The sequence below is a fragment of the Lycium barbarum genome, chromosome 11 (assembly GCF_019175385.1).
Source record: "Lycium barbarum isolate Lr01 chromosome 11, ASM1917538v2, whole genome shotgun sequence".
In the NCBI taxonomy this organism is placed as follows: domain Eukaryota; kingdom Viridiplantae; phylum Streptophyta; class Magnoliopsida; order Solanales; family Solanaceae; genus Lycium; species Lycium barbarum.
Window position 1 is genome coordinate 727,161 of NC_083347.1, and position 25,420 is coordinate 752,580.

Here is a 25,420-nt window from a genome sequence, read left to right on the forward strand (position 1 = left end):
ATCAATACAACCCTCCTTTACATATTATTTTCCTTTGCCTGATCTTAATTTGTACACTTGGAGTTTATTCATTGGTTTCCTTTGATTGTTAGAGGGCCCAAGAGATTGACTTGTTTCTTTACATTTTTTTTTTTCCTTTCTATTTACTCAGTCCACTCGAGCAAAGGAAGAAAAGGACAAAATCCTGATTGTTTCCCCTACGTCCAGTCATAGTATGTGTATTGTGTTCAAGCCATATGAACTGAAAGTTACATGTTTTATCACAATTAATAATTTTTGGTTCGTTAGGGACCAGAATAAACTGCAGTCACAATATTTTCATTTTTTTCTCAGATAATAATAGAGTTAGTAATTTGTGAGAGATCACATAAGGAGATTAATTCATTCTCACAACCAATTTGAGACTTAACACTTTCTCACACACAGAGTACTACAAAATGTATTATAGGGACCCAACATTGAAAAACGCAACAGCACAGATTTAATGGATTTAACTGTAATACCATGTGAGGATATTTATCCCTTGAGTCTACCTTAGACTCAAAAGTAAAAGACCACAACTCATTTCCTCAATCAATATGAAACTTAACAACTTTAAACTATATGATAAGTTAATGTTCACCGTCTATAGCATCTCAACTAGCTAGTTAATGAGTTCACCACTCTCACGAGAAAGACAAATCAAATTCCTCCTTATGTCTCTACTTTGGTGTTTAACAGTCTTTACTTTCCGATAAAGTTTATATGATTGGGCTAATATTGGCAGCTTACAGTTTTTTTTTAAACAGGTAACAACTTTGTATTATAGACCAGTACTTAGGTAGTACTGAAAACCCCCTTATTGGCAGCATATAGTTTGCAAACTCCATGTTCGATTCAAATATCTAGGTTAAGCTAGGGCAATATTGGCAGCACATAATTCAATAGACATCAGCATTCAATAGGTATTGGCCTAAGTTGAGGTGTTCAAATGAAAACTAAAGCCAACTTCAAGGGGTCGTCTGTGAATTTGGCCTTAATAAATGTTCAAAGCACCAATATGTGATGCAAACAACTGAAATTCTAAGAAATTTCAGCTCAAAGGCACATATAAATTGCTTCTGGACAACAATGAAATCAATACAGTACTATGGAATTAATAGTATGGTCACCATTAATAGGATTTGAAAATGTTGGGTGTTCATGTTTCCTTGCTATCATGCAATCTAATGGGTGTTGTCCGCTTTTGGCTGTAGATTGGTAATCATCTGAAATGCAGCCGACTCGCGTGCTTCAGAGGTGCTGGGCTGCAGATCACTCTCACAAGAGCAAAGAAATTTAGGCCCCCTTACAGTAACTATAGCATTAAATCCACCTATGAGAAAGTGAACACAAAAGATTAGTTGAATCTGGAATGTTAAGGAATGAATACCATTAAATGTCATAAAAGTAGATTCTATAAGGTTTTAGCAGCCAAAATTGGAAATTTCGGGTTTCCTTTTTGTCACGGGAAACTGTGTTTCAGACAACAAATAGGTATTACTAGCTTGTCCAACAGATGAAACCCCCCTTAAATGCAGTATGTTCAGTAGCACAGCATTGATGGAAAAATAGAACAAAATATTAGGAAGTTCACAGAACCAACAACAACATACCCGGTGTAGTCCCACAAGTGGGGTCTGGGGAGGGTAGGATGTATGTAGACCTTACCTCTACCTTTTCGGGGTAGAGAGGCTGTTTCCGATAGACCCTCGGCTCAAAAGAAACGGAGTCAATGCAGGAAGTTCACAGAACAAAATGAAGAAATTATCATGGGAAGGAAATGTCCAAAGTGGGTTTCATGTTAAAAGATGCTGTTCTTTTGGGGTCAATGAACAATAAAAAGCCAAAAGATTAATCAAAGAAAAAAACTAATATTCTAACAAAGTTGTCTTACCAAATCCAAAAAGGACTCTTTTTTACTATATTTTAACAAAGTTGTCTAACCTATTCCAAATTGACCTGACTTATTAAGTATTTGTACTAAAATGCCTAAATGGGGAATCACATCGTATTTCAAAATCATAACGTGATGTGAAGCAAAGGTCTGGGTAGGTAAGGGCTGTACATGAAAGAATCATCACATGATATGGTTGAAGATGAGGCTTATGTTGTCAAACCGCTCATTGGATGCGGTTGAAAAGAATCTTTGGATGACATAAGGAAACCCAAGACAAGGTCAGCAGAGTAGAAAAGTATGAGTGATGTGCCAAAGTTGCAGGGAAAGTGCCAGTGAGAAAGTCTGAGAGCAAGTATGCATAAACATCCACCAGTACAAGCACGTAAGCCTGGGAGACGAATAAAGTGAGAAAAGTATACACCTATTTACTCCTAGTCTCGTAACAGAATAAACTGATTTGTAACTGCTTGTGCAAATAAAAAATGGTGTGATCTTGTCATTTTTTATGGGAGATAAGTCAGCATCAGGGTCCAACAGGCCAAAAGGAAAATTAAGTTCACGTCTTTTTGTATTCTTTTAAAGGAACATTTACTGCCATCTCTTTATTTCAAGAAACATTTTCTCTCTACGATCAGCAACCAGATGTTCTCAACTGTCGGTCACGGCCCAAGCCCAAAGGCTTTTATGCTTCACGGTTTTTCCTCTTGAGTTTTAACCCAAAAGGTACCTCAACAGTTGAAACTCACCCTTAGCCTTATATGACCCCTAACTTTCCCCTCCAATTCCAATGGATACGTTGCCTAATGCAAATTCACAGTCGAACCCGCTTTCAAGTCCAACCGCCAACAATCCATGGTCAGTCACACCATCTTTATTAGAAAAGAAAAAGTCGCATCAATGTAAAATGTCGTACCATCTGTTGCTGACTGACTATATGATGGAACCATCCAGTTATTCACACAACAAATTTGATACAAGTCCTGCCAAAAGAAAAACCATTGCATTTAGTGGGGGGAAATGACAATAAGGTTTTAAATGCTTCATAAGATGCTGATCAGAAAATGGAAATATGTGAGCGATCATAAAAGAGAACACAGAATATGCTGATAATATTGATAAACACAAGCATTTCCTAAGGATCGACCAACACATTAAGGGGCACAGGGACAAATTATCAGACATGATGCTTGACCAAGAGCACAAGACATCAATAATCTGTATGAAAAGGATCAAGTTATAAAGCATGGAACAAGCACTAATAAAAGAGGAGATAAAATTGAAGAAAGTTCTGATGCCAACACATGCCTGGCATGCACGTCTTGGAGTGCGTACAGCTTTGGACAATTTCCTTTCACTCATAGATTGAAGCAAGCCAAGCTCTTCGTCAGGTTGATGGCCTTCTTGGATAGCAGCTCTATCCTTCAAGCGCATTTCTTCAGAGAAGTCCAATACTGTATCTAGTTTTAGAGGCAAATTGTCTTTGCCACCTACAAGGCATTAAAATAACATGAGAACATTGACCTGCAGAAATTTAGATCAAGTTCATGTCTTCATGATCTAGCGGTTTTGAGTAGTTCACAACTCCAAGAAACTACCAAAACTTGACTAGCAATCAAAACCTCCACAAGGAAACTTGGCCACAAAAGCCTGATAAATAGTTCACAACTATGCTGTCCCCCTTACCTCTCCAACACAGGAAAGAAGAAAAAAAAAAAAAAAAAATGAAACTATTTTAGTCAAAGCTGTAGCGTCCCTGAAAATTTTGGTTTGAGTTTAACACTTTAAGCGGGCTAACGAAAATAGGAAATATTTTATTGTACCAACAACGATGACGGTTTAAGAAAAATATCTTCGGACATGTTAATACTTATATATATGATTAGGAGGTATATGGACAAAGTATAAATTATTAATCATATTCAAATAGGTGATAAAGTTATAAAAAGCAAGGCAAAGAAAGGGGGAATTGGTGCAACACACCAGAGAGTATTAAAAAGGACCAAAATGTTTCAGTGATGCATATAACATTTTAAACCGTTTGGGTCACGAATTGCAGACAACAGATTTTTACCCATTAGGCGGGGTCCCGGCCAAAGGAAAAGAATGAAAACCAGTTCACAATTTGTAAAGGCAACGAATGGAGCTAAGTGTGGTTTTTTCAAGAGCTCTCGGCCAACCTCCTTCTCTAACGGCTTCAGGTAAATTTCTATCAATAACTTGTGTTAGTTGGGATTAGTAAATGCCCATATTAACACCATTACACCTTTGAATTGGGTAGGTTTCAACAAGAACTCTACGGATCTTTAAAAATTCCCAAAAGTTGAATTTTGGGGTTTCTTCAAGAAGGTAGTTTCTACACTTGTACTCCCTGTTTCAATTTGTTTGTCTGACTTTCCGTTTTAGTCCGTTTAAAAAAGAATGCATCTTTCCCTTTTTGGCAACTCTTTAATTCCAACTTTCCAAATGACATGTTTATAACTACATGATTAAAGGGTATTTTGGTACATTCTACATATCTTTAATTTAAGAACACAAGATTCAAAAATCTTCTTTTACTTTCTTAAACTCCATGCAAGTCAAAACCAGGCACACAAATTGAAACGAAGGGAGTAAATGATATATATATGAGTTATTTATGAGTATTTGTGGTTGTGAAAGGTATTATTCGAGTTGATTTGTTGTTGGAGTGACCATAAATGTGTAAGCCTCGCTTGTTATTAATGGTGTTGGTCGTTTGGTGGAGGAGAAGATGGAATAGTGATGTTGAGACTTGAATGTTGAATTTTAACAACTCAAATGAAGATAGCTACACCATTATTACAACAACAACAACATACCCAGTGTAATTCCAATAGTGGGGTCTGGGGAGGGTAGAGTGTATGCAGACCTTACCCCTACCTTGGGAGGTAGGGAGGATATTTCCTAAAGACCCTCGGCTCGAGAAAAAGCATGACAACCATTATTGAGGTCCTTAAAGTTATTGAGAATGATATCACCAACATGGGTTAATTTAGGAAACCTTGAGAATTTAATCTAAGTGTCGGACACTTCGTAGACTAAACTTATATTGTGGGGATACTTTATTAATAATAAATATGAGTTCTTCTATGTAGATTGAAGTTGTAGATATCATTGGGACGACCAACTAGACTTTAGCTAAATTAAAGCGACTTTGGGGTATGTCGAGCTTCTAGCTTCTTGTGTGTTTACAAAGCTAACTCATGACGTCTAATAATAACTTAAATGAGATTCCATGCACGTGCGGGACAAGCGTACATGGTTTACTCTTTGGAAATGTTGGTATGACCAAGTGTTGAATCTTATACCGAGTGTCTATGATTATTGGGCAAATTCTACATCGATTCTACACTACTCACAATTTGTTGGTTATAAACTTATCATATGCTTCGAATAATAGTATTATACCTCTTTCCCCTTGCTTTTCATTTAAAGTAACGAGATGAGTTAAACGAATTAAAGAAAGAGGAGTTCGGCTAACATGCCATGAGTTGAGATAAATTACGTTGAGAAAATTATACGATGCCTATCCAGTCAGGAGAGTAGATTGAAATTTTTGGATCTTTGATGCATTACAAAGAAATGCGATTTGGCTACAAGCCATGGTTTTACAAAATGAGATAAATATATATATTTTTTTGTCAATCCAGTTGGGAGAGTAGATTGGACTTCTTGGATCCTTAATGCATTACATGTAGCCTATCTGCCGGGGAGAGTATGTCAGACTTCGACGATGGTATCCCGATGAATTACATATAGCCTGTCTGGTGAGAGAGTACGTCAGACTTCGAGGATGGTACACCGATGCATTTCTTCACCTGTTTGTGAGACTCTTGAGATACAAATATTGAATTTACGAACTATAATGACGTGTGACACACTTTAATGATCATAATAATGTCATAATAGATTTATGCTCATTTTGGGCATTTGGGATAAATTTAAATGCTTCCATTTAATTTTTTAATAAAATTAATCGCTTATTTATATTATCTTTCATGTGCTCATTATTTTCTTTACATATATATAGTTGTATAACTCTTGCCCCAGCACGAGTGGCGGCTATGCCACATATCTGAGTACTCCAATACTCGGGCATCCTTTGATTAAACGGTGTCAGATTTAGTAGACGATCAGGTGCAGGGCGGTCAACATATGGGCTAGAGTTCCTACAACTTTCTACTTGTGGTGAGCCCACCTTTGCATGGGATCACTCTATTTCAGTTGTATACTTTTGTTTAATATGGGATGGCCCCATAACTTTATTATTTTATTTGTAGCGTCATAGACGCTCCATAGAGGATTTATATTATTTTGGGCAATGGGTACTCATATGGCATCGCAAATGACATTTCTACTTATGTCTAGTTTATGGTTGATGTACTTTGATCATCAAGGGAGTTACTTTATTTCTCTCATTTTGTTATTAAGTTAATAAATTGAGTTACGTGAATATGAGTTGGGTATTTATTATGTTATAATGCTCGGTGCAAGTTGGTAGGCACTAGGTGCCGGCCAAGTCTCCATTTGAGGCGTGACAAAAGCACCATGTCGTCTTTTGTCCATGCGTAACAGTTACAGTATGAACTCTATTATATGTCCATACAACTGGCAATACACTTACGATGTAAGATATAATATTGGTATCTTTCTAGTTGTTGTGGGTGCAGCTTTTATGCACAACTGTATCTGATTGCTTAAGAAAGAAAGAAAACAAACGATTGTAATTGCTGTAGTTTTGACTTCATTCCCAAGCATGTATTAAAGAAGCGATGCGGGTAGGTTGCCAACCATCATGAAAAAAGTCTAACTATGATGAATCTCCTGAAGGTTTCGTTTCCGACCTGCCCACTACACACTCACCATGTCAGCTTGGAACAAAATGGGTCTATAAGGAGATAAGAGGCAACAAATTTTGGGATAGAAACTTAGTTCATTCACATTCCATTTCTTAAAAAAAAAAAAAAAAAAACCAAACAAGAGAGGGAGGAAAAATAAACAACAAACAGAAGATAATAATTTTGAACCACAGTACCAAGCCATGTAAATAGAGTAAAGCTAGCACAAAGAAACTGAAACAAAATGAAGCTACTAAAGCCTGAGATAGAAATCATACCTTCAAAGATTCTTTGAATACTTTTATCACATAATGCCATTTCATCTCCTATTTTAAGTTGTTGATGATACTGCAAAGAAATGAATGCAAATGGATATTAGTGAGAACCAAATAATGTGTAAGCTCCGCTAATCAGATTAAAAAGTTACTCCACGGAATCTCTATTATGGAAATAAGAAAACAAATAGTAAAATAATTCAAAAAGAATAATAGACAGAGAAAGGAAAACCCCACAAGACTTTTGGCCCATTAAGAGTACATAGTTAAGGACCAGAACAAATTACCGACTATATTTTGAAGGTTGAAATTCTTGATACATTGACACAAGTTTTAACTGGTCAGATAAAATATACATCACAATTCATAGTCTTCGTCTTACAACAGTCCAACTTGAGGAATTAATGGGTGAACTTAGTTTCTCAATTGGATTAAATGGAAGTCAGATGAAAAACAATTAAGATAGACTAAAATATACTTAAGAAGATCGAAGGGATAAGGAAAAATAAATGTGGCCATATAAGCAATAATAAATTGAATTATCAACTCGTTAGCATAGATCTGGAAAAAGGCACAAGTATATCGCTAAGAGCAGCAATTGGATTTTAGTTCGGAATCCATTGCTCTGTTGTCTATAAGACCTGACACAAAAAAAGGACATCTCCAAACTTCCTGAACACTGACTTTCAGCTTTAAATAGATCAAGGAATAACTGCAACATTCATATAAAATAAACAAATGACAAGGCTCTTGACCACATACTCTTTTTGAGAACGGCTTGACCACATATACTCTAGGTGATACCAAACATTAAATTACCAGTTTCTCTCGTTTATGAAGAAGAATGTCAAGGGAAATTTGTGTCAAAGCCTTCTCTTTTGAAGCCAAAACAGTTGGTAAATCGCCTATATCCATAGATTCATGCTTGTGAGGAACAAGTGCAGTATGTGCCACAGAAATCCCATTTTGATTGGGTGAGGTAGCGGAAAGGCCACGCTCCTTATCAGCCTTCCCCTCATCAGTTCTTGGTGCCTGCAAATAAGGCTTGGTATCAAATATGACAATAAAATGAAGAATGAAAGACCCCTCTTCCCATCTCCAGGAAAAAATAATGACATCTATCAACTTAAGTTGGCACCCAAGGGTGTCGCCTAGCGGTCAATGAAGTGGGCGGAGAACCGTGAGGTTTCAGGTCAAAATGGCAAAAAAACACTAAGTGATTTCTTCTCATCTGCCCAAGCCTTGGTAGGCAGAGTTACCCAGTACTTGTGCTAGTGGGAGATAACAAGTACCCAGTGGAATAGTCAGGTGTGCGCAAGCTGGCCCAGAAACCACTGTCATCCAAAAGAAAAGGGCAGCAGTTGTATGTCCTTCCCGAAGAATAAAACTATAACCTCCACCACAGATTCCCCTCCAATTTAGTCCACCCAATTCTTTTGACTTCTTTTTTCCAAAAAGGCAAAGTTTGTTATTTGGTAAGGGTAAGGTCTGGGTACACTCTACCCTCCCCAGACCCCACCTGCTGGGATTATACTGGGTATGTTGTTGTTGTACTACTAATACTATCACTAAGAAATGCAGCTGAATGTACTACAGATTTATAAAGGAATGGATTAATGTCTGCTGTGGGACCCGCAAAGAATACACAACTGTAAAAACTTTAGCAAAAGAAGAAAAGAGGTGTATTATAATAAAATTCTGCAACATCTACATGAAATTTCCTTTGCTTAAAATATGATCGCTAACTCATCCCCAGTGGAAAATTTCATGAATGCTCTTGAAAAGAGAAAGGGAGGATTAATAAGAACAAATAAGAGTCAGCATCATAAATCCAAGACTTTTACTATATTAACTGAAATTGTCTACCTTGCAAATTACGCCACTTCCAATGATTTCTCCACCACTCTCCCTCATCCTCTTGTTCTGGTGCTGATAAACTTCTGTGGTAAGCTTACAATCCTTACTGTTATTTCCATTTTTGGAGAAGGGAATACATGCATCAATATCCATCCTCTGAGGCCTGGTAGGAGAACTAGAATAACCATCATTCATTTGCACCTCCAAAGGTTTACGACGAGCACCAGCTAACTCTTTATCATTAAAATCATTGATTTCACAGCTTTTAGTGGATTTCACCAGCTCCTCAGCTTTCTCTTCTAGTGTCCTTGGGCGGTTGATGTTAGCACACGGTTCTTTCGCAGTTGAATCTTCATTGTCTCGGATATTTTCATGGTGTACCTTGTTACTTGTTTCATTTAAACATTCCAAGTTGACACCAGTTAGCTTATCACCACTGAAATCTACAATTTCTTTATTTCTAGTTGAACCATCTCTTCCAGCTTCTTCACTTTTCCTTATCCTATGGGAGCCATCTACTGCAGTTGCTTCTTGACCAACTGCAGGATGACTAACTTTTTCAAGGGGACCATCACCGTCTTTTGCCTCTGAAATTTCTAGGTTTATACAGTCTGACTTGGTTCCAACTAAGCTTTCATTAGGTGTCTTTGTTTCCATCTTTTCTATCTTTTCCCCTATGCTCTGCCATCCTTTACTAGCACTTGCCTCTTTGGCTTCACCACTAAAACTCCCATAGGCACTCACTCTTTCATGGTGCACATCATTTTCCTTCACAAAATCTTTCTGGTACCCTGTATTCTTTGCACAACTGTTATTGGCAACAACCTCTGCACTAAAAGAGTCTGCAGGGTTGGCATTTCTGTCATTATTGTCATTGACCAAAATACTGCAAGCACTGTGTGAACCTTTAGCACTCATGATGCTTACGTTGCCCACGTTTTGATCAAACAATGAGATTCTGCTCTCAGAAACTTCTTTTTCACAATTGTCCGCTATATCCTCACGGCTTCTGGTATTTGAGCCCTCCACACGAGAAACTTCTCTGCATCATTTTGGTAGCTTGTCAATAAAGTGCTAACCTCATACAGAATATAAGTGTGAAAGACATGTTAGATCTGGGTTATTTGCTATCTTGTTTATAACAAACAAATGTAGCATATTAGTACATGTGATTTAACATAATTCAATCAACTCCCTTGACATTCACAACACGACTCAAGAGAATCTGCATTTTAGAACTAGCTTGTAAATTACTAAAATTGGAGAATGTGTTACCTGTTAAGAGAATTGGAATATAAATAAACTTATGTGTGTAACGTATATAAAGGCATGAGAATGATTACTGCAAATATTTTGTAGGGAATGGGGTTTAGGTTCTCAACAAAATGGGTTTATATCGAATAAACTTCTGAAATAAAACTCAAATACAGTTTACAGATATTCAAAGTGCACCAACAAAACTCGGAAATGAAGCTAACATATTCCAAAAGTAACAAAACTGACACGGATTAAATCTCAGGAGCTTTGATTTATACCTATCAAAATATTAATCCGGAAAAAAGGAGAAGGCATAAAAACAGTACCCCTTTTGCAGAAGGGTGAAAGCATGGCAGAACTAGCTGCCTAGTACTTGCAAGAAAAGGTCAAGCTCATAAAGAAGTCTAGATACCTTCCATACAGCTAGCCACGTAACATAAGCAAATACATGACAAGACCAAGGCTTTCACTTATTGCTACTTCAAGAACCACCACCCGATTTATTTTCTTTGTCACAAATAAATTAAAGGGAAAGAAACTTAAGAGAACTTGAACAGATGACCAACATAATACCCTAAATTCCAGTCCCATAACCTCTTATAACACAAACCAACAGTTGGAACACACAAGAACCTGCAGTACAGTAAAATATACATATGCATACATCTTACCTGGCTCCCAACTTTCTCCCTATCCCTCGCACTACTCCCCCACTTTAGCTCAAGGGACGTATATATTTTGATCAGGTCAATTAACATACATATATTATATACAGTGTAGGCTCCGATCAGACATAGAGCTGAAGAGGACTAAATCTTTCGCTATAACACATCATTCAACTGAAAATAGCTCAATCTTACAAGTTAGTACCAAGTTACCTAAATAAATCACTTGTTTCTGATTCCCATAATCAATATAGTTCTCTACATCCCCCGGGGCTTTCATCTAGTGGTAACATTGCAGCTTGCGATGTGTGGATTAGGCGCATAACATGGGTTCAAATGCTGCCGCATACGGTATTTAAGTGGAGAAGGGTAGAACGGGGCTATATCTGCCGAGTTTCAAACCAAGTGCCACTAGCCGGGGTTTTCTCGGTTATCAGAAGAAAAAATATCTTTAAATAAAGGTAGGATTAATTTATTTCGTATGATGTTCGTTTAGCTCTCCCTTATTCAGGACTAATTTCCTTATCCTTTCCTTACTTTACTAGTCTTGTTCAATTGCATGTTAGGCCTAAAGGAATCAAGCAAAATTACAAAATATAAGTTATGCATATGTTGGCCTTCGTCAATTTGATCGCACAAAGTTGCTAAGTAGGCATGTAGACTGCTGCAAGACCGACTAGGCCCAAGCATCAAGGTTCAATTTCAGTGGACATGTAACAACTTGAAGAACCAAAACCTAAAATATGAAGAGTACCATAAAGGTTGATTCAGTAGTATCTAAAGGTACTCAAGCTTCAGAAGGAATTTATGATGTGGCTGAAAGTCTTTTATTTATAAGGAACTAAATAAATATGGCTGAGACAGACAGAGACATTAAGTTATAACCCAATTAAGTCAGGCACCAAATGACTATAAAGCAAGATATACTGAAAGCTCACCACAAACAAAGGCCAAATGAAAATGAAGATACCTCGGAAAAAAGGCTGACATGATACTGGCATAGGGAAGCAGATGAAAGTGCTCAACTACTTCTGTAGTGGACCAACCACCAGAACTCCTTTTCACCAGTGGGCCCTGTAAACTACAGAGATAAAACAGTTATCACTTTACTTTTTCTAGTAGCAACAGTACCAGAATATACGAATCAATGCTATTCAAAAATTATATAAGCAATTATGCCTTTTGACTTTACGTAGTTGATAAGTATGGGATCACAGATGGGGGTTGGAGAATTAGAGATATCGACTTGCTTTTTGGGTGTGGTTTGTGGAGGGATATCATGAAGGGATGGGATTATTCCGCGGAAAATATATCATTCAAGGTAGGAGAAGAGAGTAGAGTATACTTTTGAGGACATAATTGGTGTGGGAATATTTTCTTGAAGGATGAATTCCACAGTGGTATAGAATATCTTCCCAAAGAGACTTGACAATTCAACAAATTAGGGGGACACAAGGTGGAGAGACTTTTTGGTATTTGACCTTTAGAAGAGATTTTCAAGATTGGGAAGTGAGTGAGTTTATAGATTGATAGACTTACTTCATAGGCAAGTCAATCCGACGGTTAATCCCGATTTGTGGTGGTGGGGCTTGGGAAACAATGGAGTGTTCTCTGTGAAGTCTTTTTATGAGAAACTTTTGGTTAGTTGATTTCACATGTAATGCAATATGGGTTCCAAGTGTGCCGAGAAAGGTTTTTTTTTTTTTTCACTTGACTAGCCTCTAGAGGGGTGATTTTGACAGCGGCAAATCTTAAAAGGCGGAAGGTTGTCTGCGTCAGTTGGTTTTACATGTGCAAGGAGACATGTGAGGATGTCGATCACCTTCTTCTACATTGTGGGCTTAGTATGAGATTATGGTGGGATATGTTCAGGTAGTTTCACACACATTAGGTAATGCCAAGAACTGTGAAAGATTTGATGTTCAGTTGGAAGAGGCGGAGGAGGAGAAGACGAAGGGCTTGGAACGTGGTACCACTTGCGTTCATGTGGGTAGTGTGGAGAGAGAGAAATAGGAGAGCTTTTGAAGGAGTAGAGTCGAGTTCCTCTCAGTTGAGGAGAGGCCTCCATTCTCTTAGTTACTTTTGGTGTAAACAGAAAGTTCCTAGTTGTATAGAGGATTGGGGGGAGTTTGTAGAGAATCATATTTTGTAAATTCTTGATCTTTTGGTATACCCTTTGTATACAGCCGTTGTGGCAATGATTATGAATGAAAATATTTTTACCTGATCAAAAAAAATTAGGGTTTGTTCTTTGACTGTAAGTTCATCAATGTTAGACTCATAAAAACACAAAATGAAATTACAATCTTCAAACTCGAGATAGTGCCATAAACCTACTTTGAGTTGCTCTTCAGCTAACAAGAGTGTACACAAATGAATCATTCTACTGATTCACATGATTCTATCAAAGAAAGTAAATCTTGATGAACTTGGGGAACCATCACATCATTTCTTCACAAGAAAGTAGCAGTATCATCTTATAGTACCAGTTTCAAAAAAAAAAAAAATGTAGCAGTATCATCAAACAAATGAGCTATTCTAAGACTGGAGATACAAGAGTTCTTGTCGAAAAAATCCCATCTTTACAATACCATTGATAAAAAATTGGAAAAAAAAAAACAATTATTCTCTAAGACAAAGCAGTTAAATGGCAAGAACTAACCTCTTGAGAGTCTCCTTGACAGGATTTTGATTGTCCTGATTGGTTGATTGGGTACATTGCATGATGTAAAAGCAAGACGCTGTCTTCTCTTTAGTTAGTGAATACACCACATGCTCCTCCAAAACCATAAGGTCAGACCGAGAAATACCTGTTCCATGTCAAGCAAAGTATCAGACATGACACAACGCTCCCTAAATCAGGACAAACCTGTAACTCAAGCAGTTCATTTTTATAAAACGGAACAGAAAGATCGCACTGCCTAGGTCAATGCTCTGTCGACCAATTCTTTCTCTGCTCAGGCATGAGAAAACTCTACTGAAGAGACTTGTCCAAGCAAAGGCATTCTAAGAACTTACGAAATCAACTTTTGATTGTCTGGTTAACCTAGAACAGTCGAGGACAATACTTTTGCCAATCTAGAAATATATTACAAATAATTATGAAATTCACGTACCTGTCGCATCCTTGACAGCTATAAATGCAAGCTGCTGAAAGCCAGAGTCATCGTCTTTTTGCTCTACTGTCACTGGTCTTATGTTGGTTCGCTTCTTTTTGTGTAGATGTTTTGTCTCCACCTCACCTTCTATTTCAGCAGTGGGAAGGTCAAGGCATTTTTCGAGGAGAGACCAGACCCCTTCAGTAACAGAACCAAAAAGCAGCCAACAATTTTCTTTCTTAGAGTCTAGTAGTAGGACAGATACTTTTGCAATTAGCCATTTGTTCATAGACGGAACATCTTTTGATGCATCCAAAGCCCAAGATATGTTGCAAGCATCTTGGATTGCTTTTTCAGTCACCGAGAGATCATTGTCCATGTCCTTGGAGCCAGTTGTATTGGATTGATTCGTAAACTTCATATATGACACCAACACTGGCCTCAGAGCCATGGCCAACTTGCAAAATGACTCAAAATCTAAAAATTGTGCCTGTGGATTTTGCTTCCTCTGGTAGTAGTTGTAAAGCAACACAACAGCATGCAACTGAAGAAGGAAAAGAATTCAAAAGTCAACTGAAAATCTTATTGGACAACTTACATTTTATATAAAGTTGCCAAAGCTGATCCATTACTCCAATATAAAAAAAAAAAAAATATATATATATATATATAGAGAGAGAGAGAGAGAGAAGTCAGGTGGACTATGCCAAGGACTACAGGAGGGCTACTAGAATGTTGGAACAGTACTGGAGGATTTGCTAGACAGAAAAAGTGGTGGCAAATAGTGCGTACGTGTGTGGTGGCTGTGTAGGAGAGAAACTGAAGAGGCTTTGAAGATAACTACAACCCAATACAGAAGATCAAGATGAATTGTTTGTTTTTGTTTCACTTCTGGTGGCGTAAAGAAGAATTACTGAATGATGCTAAATGCTTGAAAGGTACTATAGGATCCTTGTAAGGAGGAGTTTTTTTCTTTTTTGAAATTGTACATATGGTTTCTGCACAATCTTTGAGCTGATGATCAATTATATTATTACCTTTCTCAAAAAACTTACATTCTGTACATATACAAAAACAGTGGAGAGGATAAAAGCCACATGAAGCAGCAAACTGATTAACGAACAGCAATAACAACTATGCCTCAATCTTAAACCAGTTGTGTCCAAACTGATAATAAAAAATCTTAAATACTGCCTCAAATTTGATACAGGAAGAAATTATAGGTAGCAAAGGGATACCAACAAAAGATTCGAGATCATCAGTAGGCTATACGCATTTGTAATGCTGCTGGACATCAAGTGAACAAGGAAATCAACCTAAATAAATTTGCTAACCGGTTTACTGTAGAAACAATTCAACCTCTGTCTCTTTCTTTTATATATTCCCCCTTTTCTGCTATCTATCACAAATTAGTATCCTTCAACATTTAAAGAGTAGGACATGGAACATCAGTACCTTCATCTAAAACAAGAGATATATAGTTTATTACTTATTTCCATTCTCTGCTTACGGTTTCTTTCAGGTGTGTGTTGGTGACAGTGAAAGACATTCAAGGCATACAAATTAATCTTCTCCATTCCAAGAATGTTTCTAAATTGCCTTCAACTGAACTAACTTTATAACAGGTTGATGAGAACTGAGAAACAAGATGGAAGTCCAATCTCGTTATTCAAACACACTGTTACTGTAACATAGCCTCAAAAGTCTTAAATAAAAGGTACGTTAAAAAGGAATACTAAGTTATTTTTATGTTATCATTGTCAAAAAAAAAAATGATATCACGCATGCTTCCTTTTTCAAATGTCAACGGTCAAAAATCATGCGAAAAAGAATACCATGCAATGAGTATACAAGGTAAAGAGAGAACCCGCATCCTTAGGAAAGGGTGAGAGGAAACCAAAGAAGACCTGTTTGGCTACAGATTGCTGCTGAGAAAGAGAGGGAGCTTCCTTAACGGCGGATGTTCTCAAAGGCAACAGAGGACCAACTAAGTTTTCCAGCAATGTATTCACCACTTCCTCTGTAGAAATCAACTCTGATGCCATTCTTATCCTTTGCTCAGCAAGAAAACAAGCTAATAAAAATAAAGAACCAAAATCAGATAGTCCGATGTGAGTTGCTTCGTGGTTTTACTATTCTACAGTTGTAAAAAGGAATGTCAAAACAGAGATTTCCACACAAAATGCAGAATCATGTAGGAGGGATAGAAAGATCAGCGAAAGTAAATACGCAAACACTACAACAAGCCCAGTTCCAATCAAATACAGCGTAAAATATTACACTAATTAGCTAGAGGGAAGTCTCTACAAAAGAGCAGCTTGTTGGGACCACCAAAACGCTAGCGCAATCATTACAATACACCCATTGCCGATCAACTAGATATAAAATATTACTCTCTCCGTTTCAATTTGTTTGTCTTAGTTACTATTTGGACAGTGAAAGGATCTTTTCTCTGAACATACAACAACAACATACCCAGTGAAATCCCATAAAGTGGGGTCTGGGGAGGTTAGAGTATACGCAAACCTTACCCCTACCTTGGGAGGTAGAGAATTGTTAACTATTGTGACTTATAGTATTTTTTATGTGGTTTCTAAATATGTAAATTTTATTTCAAAAACATTGAATATTATATGTCCGAATTCACACCGACACCGAACATTAGTTAGTTTGACCCTCGTACTCCAAATCAAGCCAAACAAATTGAAACAGGGGGGAGTATAGCAATTAGCTAGAGGAAAGGCTCTTTAAGCAGCAGCTTGTTAGGACCACCAGAACACTAAAGTCATGAACTTCTCCCCTTAAACCTATATGGGCAGGTTCAATGTGGCCCTTTTTGGGAGGATTTTGGGTACAAAATAACTTTCTCCTTCTCGCTAAAGAGCGAACAGGACAGAGCGCTTCAGGATTTTATAATTCTGAATCTACTTAATGAAAAAACTACAAATACAAAATAAAAGCAAATAAAACTAGTAGCGGTATAAAAGTAGAAAATGAAACACTAGAGTCATGAACTTTTCCCCTTTAACCTATATGAGCGGGTTCCATGTGGCCCTTTTTGGGAGGACTCTGGGTACAATATAACTCTCTTTCTCGCTAAAGAGCAAGGAGGACAAAGTGCTTCAGGGTTATACAATTCTGTATCTACTAACAAAAATCCAGAAAAACAAAGTTCTCCACACAAATGCCACAATACCACTAGATAATCATGCAACCAAAGCAAATAAAACTAAAACGAGAATAAAAATAGAAAACGAAACACTACAAATAACCATTCCCATACAAAATTCAAGGTACAAAAACCTCTCGCTGAAGAGAAGAACAACAATAAACACCATTCTCCACACAAATGTCACAGACCCAGCAAAGAATCATGCAACAAATGCAAATAAAACTAGTACTAACAAAAAGTAGAAAATGAAACACTAGAAATATCCATTTCCATACAAAATTCAAGGTACAAACAGGGACGGAGCTAGGTGGTGGATAGGGGTTCATCCGAACCCTTCCGGCGAAAAATTACACTGTATATACAAGGTTAAAATAATTTATATGTAAATATAATAGATTTTAAACCTCTTGGCTTCTTCGTTTATTAACTCTTTTATATTCTTTAACCCCTTAGTGAAAATCATAACTCCGCCACTGGGTACAAACACCTTTCACTGAAGAGAGTAACAACAATCAACAAAATTCTCCACATAAATGTAACAGACCCAGTAAAGAATCATGCAACAAAAGCAAATAAAACTAGAAACAAAAAGTAGAAAAATGAAACACTTATAAGAATCCATCTCCATACAAAATTCAAAGGTACACAAACCAACCTTTCGTTGAAGAGAGGAACAGCAATAAACAAAATTCTCCACATAAATGGCACAAACTCAGTAAAGAATCATGCAACAAAAACAAATGATACTAGTACTAACGAAAAGTAGAAAATGAAACACTTACAAGAATCCATCTCCATACAAAATTCAAAGGTACACAAACCAACCTTTCGTTGAAGAGAGGAACAGCAATAAACAAAATTCTCCACATAAATGTCACAAACTCAGTAAAGAATCATGCAACAAAAACAAATAAAACAAGTACTAACGAAAAGTAGAAAATGAAACACTTACAAGAATCCATTTCCATACAAAATTCAAAGGTACAGAAACCAACCTTTAGACTGAAAAGAAGAACAACAATTGCAGAGGAAAACTAGAGAGAATTTATAAGTGAAGTGATGAAATGAAACCCTTGTGTTTGCTTATACTATACAAGTACAGAATTGTCAGATATTACACAAAGTTGGTAGTGCATGTAAAACATTTATTTTAAGACAGCAGTCAACAGCTGTGATAAGGTCAAATGAAGAAAGAAATAAATTGTCCCTTAACTATGCAGTTAACAGTTTTAGCCCTTTAAATTTACCGTAAGTTGATAAAATTGATCCCTTAACTATGAGAGTAGGTTAAACATAGTCTCTTAAGTATGCATTTAATAGTTTGGTCCTTTAAATTAGTCAAATGTTAACACTTTTAGTCTCCAACAAAATATTCATCGAACTATTTAACGAGAAATGGAAAAGGGAAATTAACGAAAATTCACATTTAGAGGTACACATTGCAAAAAAAAAAAGCCAAATATATCGAGAAAAAACCCTTTTAAAAAAAGTTCCATTTTTGCCCGAAAATAACCAACAAACGTCCGTCAGTTTTAATAAATTAAAAAAATTAAAAATTTAGAAAAATAATTGTCTTTCTGATAGTGTCCCTCAATTTTATTCGTCGATTTTCATCCATCGAGGGACATTTTTCAATTTTAAATTTAAATATTTTTTTTATGAAAATCAACTGAAGTCCGTCGGTTATTTCGGCCAAAAATGAGCAGAAACTATTTTTTTTTTAAATCATTATAATGGAAATATTATAAAAATTGAGTCTAGTATATTTTACCCATTTTTTGCGCGGATTACCCTTCTTTTGGTGTGGTCTTTAAATTTTGTCCCTCATACTTGTGGTCTTTAAATTTTGCCCCTCATATTTGTGGTCTTTAAGTTTTGCCCTTCGCTTGAAAAGGTGGGCGAATACTTAGAGGTTCTGGGTTCGAACCCCGCTCAAGCATAAATAAAAATATAATTTCGCAAGACAAGGCTAGAGGACGTGTATGCCGGATCCGGCATACACTCCTCAAGGAAAAACTAAAGTTATGCCTCCGGCATAACCAAAAGTCTGCCTCATAAGGCAGAACTTTTCCTTAAGGCATTGTTTAGTTATGTCTTATGGGTCAGACTTTTAATTAAGGCTTAACCAAAAGTATGCCCCATAAGGCGGAACTTTTCCTTAAGGCATAGACTTTGCCTTATAAGGCAGACTTTAGTTATACCTTAAGAAAAAGTTCCGCCTTAAAGTTCTGCCTTATGGGATATACTTTTAGTTATGTCTTATAGGCACACTTTTAGTTAAGGCATAACTAAAAGTATGTCTCATAAGGCGAAAATTTTCCTTAAGGCATAACTAAAAGTTTGCCTTGAAAAGTAAAATAAAATAAAATATATGTCTCAAGGCAAAGTCTGCCCCCTCCGGCAGACTTTTAGTTAAGCATAACTAAAATTCTGCCAGAGGGGGCAAAGCGAAATTCAAACTCTGCCTTGCGATTTTTTTAAAAAATTTTGACTGAGCGAGGATTCGAACCCGGAACTCATGAGTTTTAGGCGAAAAGCAAAACTTAAAAATAAGCAATTTGAGGGGCAAAATTTAAAGACCACCCCAAAAGAAGAATTGCCCCATTTTACCTAGCCAATGGATCCGCTAACGAAAACCCACGAAAAACAAAGCTCTCCACACAAATGTCACAGACCTAGTAAAAAATCATGGGACAAAAACAATAAATCAAGTACTAGTATAAACATAAAAAAATGAAACACCAGACATATATATCCATTGCCATGCAAATTCAAGGTACAAAAACCTTTCACTGAAGAGAGTAACAACAATCAACAAAATCCTACATCCAAATGTAACAGACCCATTGAAGAATCATGCAACAAAAGCAAATAAAACTAGTATTAACAAAAAGTGGAAAATGAAACACTTAGAAAAATCCATTACCATATAAAATTCAAAGGTACATAAACCAACATTTAGACTGAAAAGAGGAACAACAATTGGAGAGGGAAACTATAGAGAATGTGCGTGACTTTAGTATAAGTGAAGTGATGAAATGAAACTCTTATGTTTGCTTAAACAGTTACAGAATTGTCAGATTTTGTGAATCCTGTGTGTGTAATCAAAGTTGGCATTGCATGTAAACCATTTAATGTAATTTAAGACAGCAGTCAACATAAGTAGAGTTTTTTTAACAAAAATCATCCCTCTTTTTTCATCCCAACTTCCACTTCATCCTTATAATATTTCACTTAACCAAAAACATCCTCTATGTTTCCCAAAGTTAACCAAAAACATCCCTCTATTAATATTTCCATTATAGGTGTCAAATATGGCCTAGCTTTTGGTGGCCCGCCCAAAATGTTATGGGCTTTGCTCAAAATAATTTTGTATTGGGCTGATTTAGTCCAACCCAACATAAATTATTTTAAAGTAAATAATCTCCAATTCAATCCAAATCTAGCCCGTTTTTAAGATTTACTTTACTTTGTGTGTATTGCTTGATATTTACTTTATTTTTTGTATGTATTCACTTTTCTTGTATCACGTATCTTATAAGTTTTGGGTGTATTTGATACGAAGGAAAATGTTTTTCTCGAAGCACCAAAAATGTATTTCTAGAAAATTGACCCTTAAAAAAAATTGGATATAGTTGGCCGGATTATGACCCAGCCGAATTTTAGCCCGTTTCGGTCCAACTCATTATTGCCCAAATAACTTTTGGGTCAATCTAAGCCCAACCAATTTATTAACTTAGTCATAGGAATAATTACTTGACATAGTTACTTCTAAGAGGTAACTATTGATAATAACTAACTTTCAATTTATTTATATTTAGTAGCTACAGTGATTTTGTAAATTACCATTCGCAGCTATATCAAAATACATCAAGCTTTTGTGGTTGTAGTGGTTATTAGGTGTGGCTTTGCCCTTGCCCGCCCAGGTTCGAACTCAACCAACCACGTTACTTTTCCAAATACATTCAGATACAAGACAAGAAGCGCAAATACATATGAGATACAAGACATATGAGATACATTCAAATACACGTGACATCAGCTACAACATGTACACTCAAATACAGCGAAAATGTACACTCAAATACAATGAAAATGTACACTCAAATATAGCGAAAACACTGTCAAATACACGCGAATACACAAAAGGTAGCTACGAATGGTAATTTCAAAAAGATAGCTACGAGTGGTAAGAAGGGACAATAAGCTAGTTATTTATCTAAGTTTATCATCATTTTAACTTGCTCAATCTCAGCCAAATCCGCCCATTTGACACCATTAATTTCCATCCATATTTAACGGATTCTTTATGGATTGAAATCAATTCAAAAAATCACATTCAGCAAAACAAAAAAAATGTGCAGGAAAAAGAAATGAGAAATTTTGATTGATCAGTAATAATTTGAAAATTTGAAACAGGAAAAGGATAGAGAAATAGAAAAATTAGAGAAAGAACTTATTTTTATGATTTTGCAAGAAAGAGATCGGAAAAAATTAAAGACCCCAAAAGATGCAACATTCTTTTGTTAATAATGGAGAGCTCATTGAAGTTGAAGGTTCTCCCTTCTAAGAAAAAAAAATCACGTGAGAATGAAAAAAATGTTAAATTTGGATGGAAATATTAACAAAGGGATGTTTTTAACTAATTTTGTGAAACTTAAAAGATGTTTTCGGTTAATTGAAACACTACAAGGATGTAGTGGAAGTTGAGGGGAAACAAAAGGGATGATTTTGATTAAAAACTCATAGTAGTAAAAGGGTCAAATGCGTTTTTTTTTTTCTTCTTTTTTCAAACTGCTATACTATTTTCTTTTTAAATATTCTTTAAAAAAGGAAACATACAAAATATTGTAAAGGGGTTTAAAATGAAATTAAGAGCAAGCTCATTTGTCTAGGTGGTGAATTTAAATTCCATCAATAGGTGGTATTCCTGACTCTTTTCCTCCTCTTTCCCCTAATATAATAAAAATAAAAATAAAAGTGTGAAAATTACTTGAAAAGTTTGTACTAGTTAAAAGAAAGAATTGTTCTACTCTTTGTGAGAACCTCACCGTAGAATCTTGTGATCCCGACAAAATTAACATGTAAAACTTGTTTCACATTAGTATGCACGTCTGTTTTATTTAAGTTTTAAGTTCAATTTCATGTATCACCTTGATTGGGAGGTACGCCAATCATCTTGAATATTTTATATATACATTGTCTAGTTGTTCAGGTGTATGGCAGTCGTCGTGGCCTTGATGATTGAAAAAAGAAAATGTGATTTCATAGAAATGTTGAAATGACAACATTTTTGCATAATGGCTTATCACTCTTGCCTCGTTGTGAGGTGGTTTGTCTATGATGCTTTGAGTATATATCCATTATATGACAGAGTTGGGGTTGTTCGAATGATAAGCACCATTCTCCTCCAATCTGGGAGAGGAGTAAAAAAAATCGTTAGACTCATACTTTATTTTTATTATGCCACTTGACTTATGCAAGTGTAGAGGTTGGGGATGTGGGATCTAGGAACTCTATTTCTTCCATCCATTTGATAAGCCTCATTTTATGTTCGGTGGAGATTGAATACACTTCTTCATATTGCTAAGTGGAAGTATGTTCCGAGCCTTATTATTTCATCCAAATAGTCACAGAAGATCTATAGATATATTGCTTAAGTTTTATTTTGGCACGAGCATTTTCATGATATAATTGTCTGAACTGAAAGATGTACATTTTGACATACTTGTCTTTAGGCTCATATCCAACTCATCTGCTTTTTCAACGCGGGTGAGGATAAAGAAAAAATGGAGTTGTAGTTTTAGATTGGAGGGTATCTTGGTTAGAAAAGATTCACCAAAAGAAAGGAAGGGGAAAAAGTTAAAAAGAAAAATATATATAGATATGAGGGGCAATAATTAAAGACTCGTCCATTTTAAGGCTAATTTATGCAAAAAAATTCTAAAATATGAGTTAAATGGGTTGATTTTATAAATATGGACTAAAATTGTCATGTCTAGTATGCTGAATTGCTACATACATTTTATCAAGTTTGACTATTATTAAAGTTTTCATCTCTGCTCATACATATGCTACATCTTTTGATCAGCTGCTCAATATTGAACTCCATAATATTAAAAAAAAAAAAAAAACATAAAAAAGCTGTAAAGGTGTTTAGAAATACTTTAAAAAACTATACAGCTAAAGAAATAATTGTTTTGTAATAAGAGTGGACTAATAATTGTTCGACTCTTTGTTTCCATCACTAAATAAAGTTTATTTATAAATATAATTTTTAGTATTCGATAATTATGTTATTACGGTTCGCTCGATGTGAATTTATGAAATTGAGTGCCGGTCATGCTGTCACGACCCAGCTAGGGGCCGCGACGGGTACCCAGGGCTAACCACCGAACACCGCTCGTTCTACTACTCATCATGCTCATTAACTACTCTTTTATCGATTTTTTATGCTCAAGTCATAAGAAAGTCGTGTTTCATTTGTAAACATAAATAGTTTCATATACATAAGCCCATTAGGCTATCAAAATAATATATACAAATATACCATAGTGACCTTGTCAGACCACATAACCCACACTGTGTATCTACGAGCCTCTATTGGAGTACAAAACACATAGACGGGACAGGACCCCGTCAAGCCCATAGACGGGACAGGACCCCGTCAAGCTCAACATATACAAATATACACAAAAGAATAATCAAGCACCTCCGAAACAAAGGAGTGCTTTCAATCAACTAGCAGCTCCTGCGAGTCTGGCTCAAGCTCGCCTCCCTGTCTACTTGTGGGCATGAACACAGCGTCCAAAGAAAACGGACGTCAATACGAACATTGTACTGAGTATGTAAGGCAAGAGTGAAATAAATATAATAGAAGGATCATGAGTCATAAGAGAAGGATATAACCTGCATAAGTGTCATAGGCAATTACATTCCTTACATATATCATATTTTACATACTCGTGTTACATATGTCATCACATCTAATACATCATCACATCGTAATCCTCATCGTTAACCCGCGTCCGGGTAACTAACATATGCCGCCTTAGCGGTGATCATGCCCGGCCGTCTAGGCACGGTGGAACCACATGCAGCCCGCCTTAGTGGTGACATGCCCGGCCGTCTAGGCACGGTGGAACCACATGCAGCCCGCCTTAGCGGTGGCATGCCTGGCCATTCTGGCGCGGTGGAATCTTATCATTACATAATCAATCCTAACCCATCACTATTGCACATTTCATGAACGTATCATAATCTTATCATAGCTTGGCATTTTCATACATAACATAGGCATATTATAAGCTAGCATTATTGATCATCTTATAAACATGTCATGACTTAGCATCATTTCACATGTAGCGTTAGGAGAATGCATTACACTTTGAAGGCAACTATAGCTATGTCGGGGTGACGTAAGGTCGTAAACCCCCGATTATATTATGAACATTTATAAGTATCCTGCCTCACCTCGAAGGAAATAGTGCATACGGTGAGTGTTGACAATAATGACATCATTAGCGTTGTATCATGAACCATCGGATCTCTATACTCTAGCTCATCATCATCATTATCATGCTCGAATGTAGTTTAGTAAATTTAAGGACTCATAAGTTCCATCATATAGGAGGATCATGGAAAGCTTGAAAGATTCATGCCTTTGAAGGAAGGGATAAGTCTTACATACCTTTGACGTTTAACTAATCTATCGCTTGCTTGTTCTTCTTTAATGCCCACGCTCTACCTTCAAGAGAATTCATATCGTCATTAGCTAAGCAATTATAAGAACGGGCTTTCTAAAGCTAGGGAAAATTGGGTAGCATTTCCTTTGTTCATACTACTTTTCCCATGTTATATTTCAACTTCCAAACGTTCACAACAACACTCACAATATTGAAGTCAACAATCATCATTTATATACATTTGGCATAATCCACCATTTCTCTCCAATTCTTTCACATTTATGGTTGTAGCTCATTATCGCGTTTCCTCATATAAAATACTTGTTTCATGGTCTAAACATCATTTATAACGCATCCATAATCACAACATACCAACATTCATAATCCAATCCAACTATTGTTCAACAATGACACTATTCACTCATTTATGACCCATTTCTATGTCTTTCTACAATTCGAGTATCTTAGCTTTCCAATACCTTAAACAATATGGTATAGTCATGAAACTTACCTTAGGTGATGGTTGAACGAGTCTTGAGTGGAGTTTCTCCTCTAGCACCAAAACCCTACTTCACCTCCCTTAGATTTTCTTGATTTGGATGAACTTTAGTGTGATTCTTACACTTGATTTCGTGGG

General features: G+C 36.3%; 1 protein-coding gene across 4 annotated transcripts; it reads right to left on the minus strand.

Annotated features, from left to right (window-relative positions):
* Positions 1-957: 957 nt before the first annotated feature.
* LOC132617320 (uncharacterized) lies at positions 958-20,147 on the minus strand. Of its 4 annotated transcripts, none has more exons than XM_060332298.1 (11): positions 20,025-20,147; positions 15,834-16,000; positions 13,945-14,470; positions 13,491-13,638; positions 11,799-11,909; positions 8,916-9,948; positions 7,869-8,081; positions 7,053-7,122; positions 3,224-3,405; positions 2,832-2,898; positions 958-1,354 (listed from the first exon to the last, which is right to left on the minus strand). In XM_060332298.1, exons 2-11 carry the CDS (start codon positions 15,969-15,971, stop codon positions 1,206-1,208), a joined length of 2,637 nt encoding a protein of 878 aa, XP_060188281.1. In that variant the 5' UTR covers positions 15,972-16,000; positions 20,025-20,147; the 3' UTR covers positions 958-1,205. The 4 variants fall into 4 exon arrangements, with proteins under 4 accessions (XP_060188281.1, XP_060188280.1, XP_060188279.1 ...); XM_060332297.1 differs by lacking the exon at positions 20,025-20,147 and adding an exon at positions 18,094-18,248; XM_060332296.1 differs by lacking the exon at positions 20,025-20,147 and adding an exon at positions 18,051-18,160.
* Positions 20,148-25,420: the final 5,273 nt, after the last annotated feature.

Bases quoted from the DNA above. Each gene is read 5' to 3' on its own strand.
- LOC132617320 (XM_060332296.1), bottom strand. The intron at 8,082-8,915 runs GTAGACAATTTC...CCTTATTTGCAG, and splicing joins GAAGTGGCGTAATTTGCAAG to GCACCAAGAACTGATGAGGG. The intron at 2,899-3,223 runs GCATGTGTTGGC...TTCTTTTGGCAG, and splicing joins CTCCAAGACGTGCATGCCAG to GACTTGTATCAAATTTGTTG.